The sequence below is a fragment of the Anguilla anguilla genome, chromosome 6, assembly GCF_013347855.1.
Source record: "Anguilla anguilla isolate fAngAng1 chromosome 6, fAngAng1.pri, whole genome shotgun sequence".
Classification (NCBI taxonomy): domain Eukaryota; kingdom Metazoa; phylum Chordata; class Actinopteri; order Anguilliformes; family Anguillidae; genus Anguilla; species Anguilla anguilla.
In genome coordinates, this window is record NC_049206.1 from 47,732,887 (window position 1) to 47,740,445 (window position 7,559).

At 45.8% G+C, this 7,559-nt stretch overlaps 1 protein-coding gene across 1 annotated transcript; it reads left to right on the top strand.

The window, feature by feature from the left end:
• Window positions 1-2: 2 nt before the first annotated feature.
• Window positions 3-7,559, top strand: crnkl1 (crooked neck pre-mRNA splicing factor 1). Its single transcript, XM_035422137.1, has 14 exons — window positions 3-207; window positions 388-540; window positions 1,648-1,739; window positions 1,879-2,037; window positions 2,672-2,838; window positions 3,177-3,355; window positions 3,474-3,644; window positions 3,777-3,968; window positions 4,070-4,129; window positions 4,408-4,488; window positions 4,676-4,915; window positions 5,143-5,244; window positions 5,836-6,084; window positions 6,713-7,559. Exons 1-14 carry the CDS (start codon window positions 160-162, stop codon window positions 7,250-7,252), a joined length of 2,433 nt encoding a protein of 810 aa, XP_035278028.1. The 5' UTR covers window positions 3-159; the 3' UTR covers window positions 7,253-7,559.

The window sequence follows — 7,559 nt, forward strand, 5'->3', positions numbered from 1 at the left end:
GTGAAAGGTCAGAGTGTAGAGGTTACGTACGTGCGTGAGGCGTGTGTGATGGCTGAGGGCGCCATCGTTGTTATCGATTGTCATATTTTCTGCACTTAACTGAATTCATCTTTTGAATTTTGTTTTACGTTCGTGTATTTGGAGAAACTATCAGGAAACATGGCTTCCACAGCGGCAGGAAAACAGAGAATACCGAAAGTGGCGAAGGTAGTAAACGTTTAGCTATACCGGATGAAAAGGCCTTCAAGATATTTGTTGTAACGTTTTTGGTTTGTGATTCTGTAATATTTACATCCGAATGTGTATTGATATTTTTTCATTACTTTAACCGAGGTAACCATTTGCATGTGATTTGAGATGAGCGTGATATGTTTACGGTTTTTGCAGGTGAAAAACAAAGCTCCGGCCGAAGTTCAGATCACTGCCGAACAGTTGCTCAGAGAGGCTAAAGAGAGGGAACTAGAGCTTCTACCGCCGCCACCCAAACAGAAGATCACAGATGAAGAAGAGCTGAATGATTACAAGTTAAAGAAGAGGAAAGTAAGTGATATTCAAAACCGGTATAAATAAGCAGCATATCTTCGACTGTGAAAGCGGGTTCCTTTTCTGGTTCGACAGTTGACATATCCCCTTAGAATATGCTTTGCGTAATGTTAGTAAGTTGTGGCCAGATAAGTCTAAATGAGCTGATAGGAATATTCAAACTGACTTCATGTGCATCTTAGTGCCTGGACTCGTAACCAAAAGGTTGCTTGTCAAATTCTCCGATCTGTTCCCCTGTTTCTGTTAGGCAGTCTCTGGGCATACATGCGCATCTATGTTTCAGGGAGAGAGCTTGTCATTTAATTTAATATGTGTGAGAAATATAGCCTACTAATGGAGCACATGGCTCCTGCTTTTCTTATTAGCACTAATAAGGTACAGTTTTTTCCTTTGCTCATGAATACAAAGATGGATACAATTACATCAAGGTGGGTGCACTGTAAAAAGGCAGAAATTGAACGTGAAAGTAAAAACATACATTCAGAAGCATACTAATGGAAGGGAATTCAGTAAAGGGATTTTAATAACTTATATTGGAAACTTCAGTTTGCACTATTGTTGTCTATTTGAGGTAGGCATTTGACAAACAAGTGTAGATTTTATTCCTACGTTAGAGCATTTTATTCTTGAGCAGGTGAGCTGAGCTGAGTCCCTTGTATAATATCAAACTTTGGGTGCAACAATTTACAAAATGAATGGCTCTGTTCGGTTCATAGTTTTCGTGTCACAGTTTAAAGTTTTCTTTCAAAAGGAAAAGTGACACTGTTATTTTCAAATAGAAAATAATACCCACATTATAGGCTATAGCCATCAGCAACCCCAGGGTTTTCATCATGGATTTCTCCCTATCTGAATATGCATGGATTAGGTGGTTAAATACTGCAAGGAGGTGGAAGTGTACACTCCTCTCCTTGTGTTTAAACAACTATGTCGAAACATCTATGTTGCTTTCCACTCATTTCTGTAGATATCATTTTGATTCCGTCTCAGAAAGTACAGTTTTACTTGTGTTTTCCTCTTGTGCTTCTTTGTGATTTTTCCTGGAAGAGCAACTGTTTTATTTCTTCACTGATTCAAAATCCAATGGATTTTCTGCTTTGACAGGGATTTGAAGACAACATCAGGAAGAATCGTACTGTTATCAGCAACTGGATAAAGTACGCACAATGGGAGGAGAGCCTCAAGGAGGTCCAGAGGTACTGCGCCGTGGCACCAATGGTTACTGCGAGTTGCACCAAGCATTTACTGTTCTAGAATTCATCACCGTTGTGGTAATCGTGAAATGGAGTGAATCTCAGATTTCACGTTTGCCCGTTTTATTTTCTGTCCCCGTAGAGCGCGCTCCATCTACGAGCGAGCTCTGGACGTGGACCACCGGAACATCGCTCTGTGGCTGAAATACGCCGAGATGGAGATGAAGAACCGCCAGGTGAACCACGCGCGGAACATCTGGGACAGAGCCATCACCATCCTGCCCCGGGTTAACCAGTTCTGGTAAGCATCAGCTCCCTTTGTTTAATCTGGGATGTAATTGGCGTTCCCTGTTGAGATTAAGCTGAAGTGTGAACATACATTTTGATGGAATTAAAAGTTTTGTAAAAGTGTTACAATATGTTGCAATTACACAAAATCTTTGGAAAAGGGCTGTAAAAAGACTTCATTGCGCATAAAGCTGCAATTAAGTTTTGTTGCCTGACCCGCCAGAGTTAACTGGATGCCTTTTACCTGGGTTTTCCGGGACCTGGTCCACTTTCAATGGCAATCAGGCACCCCGATTAGTGAAATATCGACTTGAAATCTCATGTCAGTTACCCCTAACAGTTTCCTTGACGAACTGAACTGGTATCATTCCTGTCCTCCAAAATGGTTTCAGTGTAGCCATTTTATCACGTGTGCTTTTCAGTAATTTAGGACAATACCAGCTCAAGCTAAATTGCCGATCATCTCCGCTTTCGTACAAATGAACCGTTGCATAACTGTATATGTTAATGCACAAATTGAATAATTGTTAGAAACTATCACCAGAGAAGGCTCTGCATTGAACAGTGTCAGTACTGTTATGGGCCGTTGGCAGGCCTTTCCGCCCTGTCTCACTCATGCGGTTTCTGGCGCCCTCCCCGCCGTGCAGGTACAAGTACACCTACATGGAGGAGATGCTGGGCAACGTGGCCGGCTGCCGGCAGGTGTTCGAGCGCTGGATGGAGTGGGAGCCGGAGGAGCAGGCCTGGCACTCCTACATCAACTTTGAGCTGCGCTACAAGGAGGTGGAGAAGGCCCGCTCCACCTACGAGAGATATATCCTTACCCCCCTGAACACGCTGGCCTTCCTTCTTTCACATCGGGAAGGGCATGGGGGCAGATCTGCTGCGGGTTTAGAGCTTCACCCCCTTCCATCTTTCGTGGCACGATAATGGGCACGGTTAGCTGGCCCGGGTCAAACTCCGTGGGGCGACGTCACCTTATGTGGCGGATGTTCTGGTGCTCACTCCTGTCTCTTAACCCTGCTCCACAGGGGCTGGTAAATGGTGGGTATAAATTGGTTGTTGACCTGTCTTTTTCTCATCTTTGGAAGTCCCACGTCATTGCCCCTCAGTCTTTGATTACTTCAGTTATGTTGCTTAACTCCGGTGAACTTGTGATCGTCCACCCTGAGGTGAAGAACTGGATCAAATACGCTCATTTCGAGGAGAAGCACGGCTACATCGCGCACAGCAGGAAGGTGTACGAGAGGGCGGTGGAGTTCTTCGGGGAGGAGAACATCAACGAAAACCTCTATGTGGCCTTCGCCAGATTCGAAGAGAAGCAGAAAGAGGTAAGGTTCCCCGCAGCTACCAAAGATTTTTTTGTTCCTTCTGACTCGCGTTTTGGAGCTTATCTCTTGGTCTCAGCTGTGCTGGTTAATCATTGGCCGGGGTCTGGTCTTTTTCCAGTTTGAGCGGGTTCGCGTCGTCTACAAATACGCTCTGGACCGGATCCCCAAGCAGAAGGCGCAGGAGCTCTTCAAGAGCTACACCGTCTTTGAGAAGAAGTTCGGAGACAGGAGGGGCATCGAAGACGTCATTGTCAACAAGAGGAGGTTTCAGTACGAGGAGGAGGTCAAGGTGAGTCCACTGCACCTGCGGCATCTAGAATTTCTCAGAAATTGTGGGTTGTTCGACACAGGTGTAAGATGAATCTGCATTCCTACCGAAGTCTCCACCCCCAGCCCTTTTAATCAACCTCTCCCTTTGCAGGCGAATCCCCATAATTACGATGCCTGGTTTGATTACCTCCGCCTGGTGGAGAGTGATGCAGATCCCGACACTGTCAGGGAGGTTTATGAGAGGGCCATCGCCAATATGCCCCCAATCCAAGAGAAGAGACACTGGAGGAGGTACATCTACCTTTGGATCAACTACGCCCTTTATGAGGAGCTGGAAGTCAAGGTAGGCCCTGAAATCGAATTTTTTTCAGGTTATTGTCGGAATCGGTGCTTATGGCTGTATTCTTATAGTGGAGTTGTAACCTTGGTTCTGCTTAAAAACAGGATCCTGAGAGAACGAGGCAAGTCTATCAGGCCTGTCTTGACCTCATCCCTCATAAGAAGGTATGTGCTTACAGTGTGTTGATATGTCCACTTAGACTGGGCTGTGCCCCTTTCTTATTGTTGTTATGCAGTACTGGAGAGAACTCAGTTATTACTCCTGTTATTTGGTATGCGTTCTTGTTTTTTATTCATGTTCTTGCTTTGCATGTGACAAATGGTAACTAATCTTCTGACAGAGCAGAGTTCTAGTGATTTTTCTGTGCTCGCATTTATACAAAATTTTATTTGGGTTGCTGGATTGTTACTGTGTACTAATGGGATGTTTCACCCCTCCCCAGTTCACATTTGCCAAAATCTGGTTGTTGTATGGCCAGTTTGAAATACGGCAGAAGAATCTCGTGTTCGCCAGACGAGGTCTGGTAAGTAGAACTTACTTGAAACTACACTCAATTGAAACTAGCACTGTTATGTAGGTCTATACGTTTCAGTCCGAAGGTTTAGAATAACGATTCATTACCATATAAAGACTCTTTTCTGGATTTCCTTATAGTGCATCTAAATGACCTGGCATATTGCTTCACTTCTTTTTAACTCCCGTTTATCCAGGGTACAGGTATAGGCAAGTGCCCGAAGAACAAGCTTTTCAAGGGTTACATCGAGCTGGAGCTCCAGCTGAGAGAGTTCGACCGCTGCCGGAAGCTGTACGAGAAGTACCTGGAGTTCGCCCCGGAGAACTGCACCACCTGGATCAAGTTCGCCGAGCTGGAGACCATCCTGGGAGACACGGAGAGGGCGCGCGCCATCTTCGAGCTGGCCATCGGGCAGCCTCGCCTGGACATGCCCGAGGTGCGGCCTCCCTGCTTGAGACTGCCCTTCCCACAGTCCCCCTGTAGTGTAACTCTTCAGCCGCGCACGACTATCACAGGCCACTGTTCTTTACCGCGATTGATACTTTCTCTTTGGTTTTTCAAGTTTTTATGTACCCCTGTTTGGCAGTGATTGGGATATGAGCATATTTGTGTAATGGAAGCATTTGGTTCAGCTGTTCAATTCTGCGTTAACCTCATTTGTAGGTGCTGTGGAAGTCGTACATCGACTTTGAGATCGAGCAGGAGGAGTACGCTAACACGCGAGAGCTTTACAAGAGGCTGCTTCAGCGCACTCAGCACGTGAAGGTGAGCACCTCTGACCCCTGTGCTTTCCCACCCACCTACAGCCAGATCATGAGGGGCACTGGGGCTAAAGTTTCAACAAGTCACGTCCATCATCTGCACTTCCAAGTTGTCCTCTTTTCCTGTAGAATATAATGCCTGTGTGTATATTACTGCATGGTTTTAACATGTTTTTCAACTTGTGTAACTTGATCCTTTGTAGTCTTGTTTTATGTCCACTTGCTTTCTTGTTGCCAAACATTCCTTATTTACAATATGGGCCTGTTTTCATGTTACCTTACATGGCCAAGAAGGGCAATAGTGCATACATTTTTAGACAACAACAAAACTCATATCGTCATGACAACAGTCAAGCTAAAAATGCTTCATAACAACAGTGCGAAGGAGAAACAGAGTCAAATGAACGACTTGGCCAAGAAGAGTAGCAGTACATATGTTTTCAGACACAGCAGGAAAACATACATCAAGACAGCAGTGAAGCTAAAAATGCTACCTAACAACAGTACAAAATGGAAACAACAATCAAATGAACGGTTTAACCACGGTTGCGGTTACCAGTAGAGTGATGACGATGTTGCGCACGGCGTCCCGCAGGTCTGGATCAGCTACGCTCACTTCGAGCTGTCGGTGGACGGCCCGGAGCGGCTGGCCCGGTGCCGGCAGATCTACGAGGAGGCCAACAAGGGCATGCGCGGCTGCGAGGAGAAGGAGGAGCGCCTCATGCTGCTCGAGTCCTGGCGCGACTTCGAGGCCGAGTTCGGCGGCGACGCCACGCGCGACCGCGTCAGCAAGCTGCTGCCCGAGAAGGTCAAGAAGAGGAGGAAGCTGACCGCCGAGGACGGGGTGAGGAAGCGCCCGCCGTTTCAGGGCTCTGTCAGCAGGGGGAGCTATTGCCAAAAGTACTCGGGGGTGGTGTTTTTTATTTCTTTAGTAGTATAGAGTAGAGGAGCAGAGTTTAAAAACCTGACATGCTGCATCCTGTTTACTTGATAAAGTCCAAATTCCTTACTTTCCCCCAGACTGCTCAGCATCCTCTCTTTAACCCTTTTAAGGTGTAAGATCAGAAATATGTGATTAGAATCTTCTTAACTGAACATTCTAATGCTGATGTAACAATCACTACTGATATTTGAAGCAATGGAGTTCTAGAACACTGATTTAGAATTTTGAAAATATAAACATTCCAAAGAATATACTGTTCAAAGGGTTGAAACTACAACTTAATGCTTCCTTAATGCTCTGATCATCCAAATATACTCCACTGTATAAAAATAAATTACAGTACTTTACAATATATGACTAATATGCAAGTTCATTAATTTCCCACCAAAAGTCCACATATGTAATATCATTATGTTCTAGCTCCTGATTCAAGCTTTTGATATCATGATTGATTACGTTTACTGTTTATTTGTGCTGAGGAATTTGGGTGCTCAGTTGCGTGTAACACTGTTACTCTTCCTCCCATTAGTCGGACGCTGGCTGGGAGGAGTACTACGATTACATCTTCCCCGAGGACGCGGCCAACCAGCCCAACCTCAAGCTGCTGGCCATGGCCAAGATGTGGAAGAAGCAGCAGCTACAAGACGAGGTGGACGAGGATGAGGAGGAGGAGCTGGCCAGGGAGAGGGAGCTGGAGTTGGAGAAGATGGCGAAACAGAGGGAGGAAGAGGAAGAGGGAGAGAGGGAGAAGGAGGGGGAGGAGGACGACGAGGAAGAGGAGGAGGAGGAGGAGGAGGGAGAGGGCGGCTCCGTACGGCCAGGGAAGAATGGCGATCACCAGCAGGATAAAGACCCCAAGGAGGCAGCGAATGATGACCGGGATGACGACGACGAAAGCAGCAGCGGTAGCAGCAGCAGCAGTGGTAGCCGTAGCCGTAGTGGTAGCGGTAGCGGCAGCAGCAGCGGCAGCGGCAGCGATAGCGGAAGTGACAGCGACAGCGACGCCAATGACAAAGCCAAGAAAGTCAAAGGCGGAAAAGACAATAAAGACAAAAAAGATGAGGACTAATGTCCGAAGAATTCTTCTCTCAAAGTGACTGTGTTGGCCTCCACTCTTTGTTGGGGCTTCATTCTGGTTTCTTTCTGCTTTTTTATACAAAAAAATAATAAATAAATCCCTTTTGTGATCTTGTCATCGAGCATTTGCCAGGGTTTCTTTTATTGCTTCCAGATTTTCCCTCAACACCTGTAAATACATCCTTGGATATCAAGAAGCCATATCTGTGTGTGTGTTTATTCACCACTGAAACTGTTGGCTAGATGTTTCAGAAATAAAAAGCTGAGTACTTGAGTAAAAGCTACAGTGAGAAAGTAAA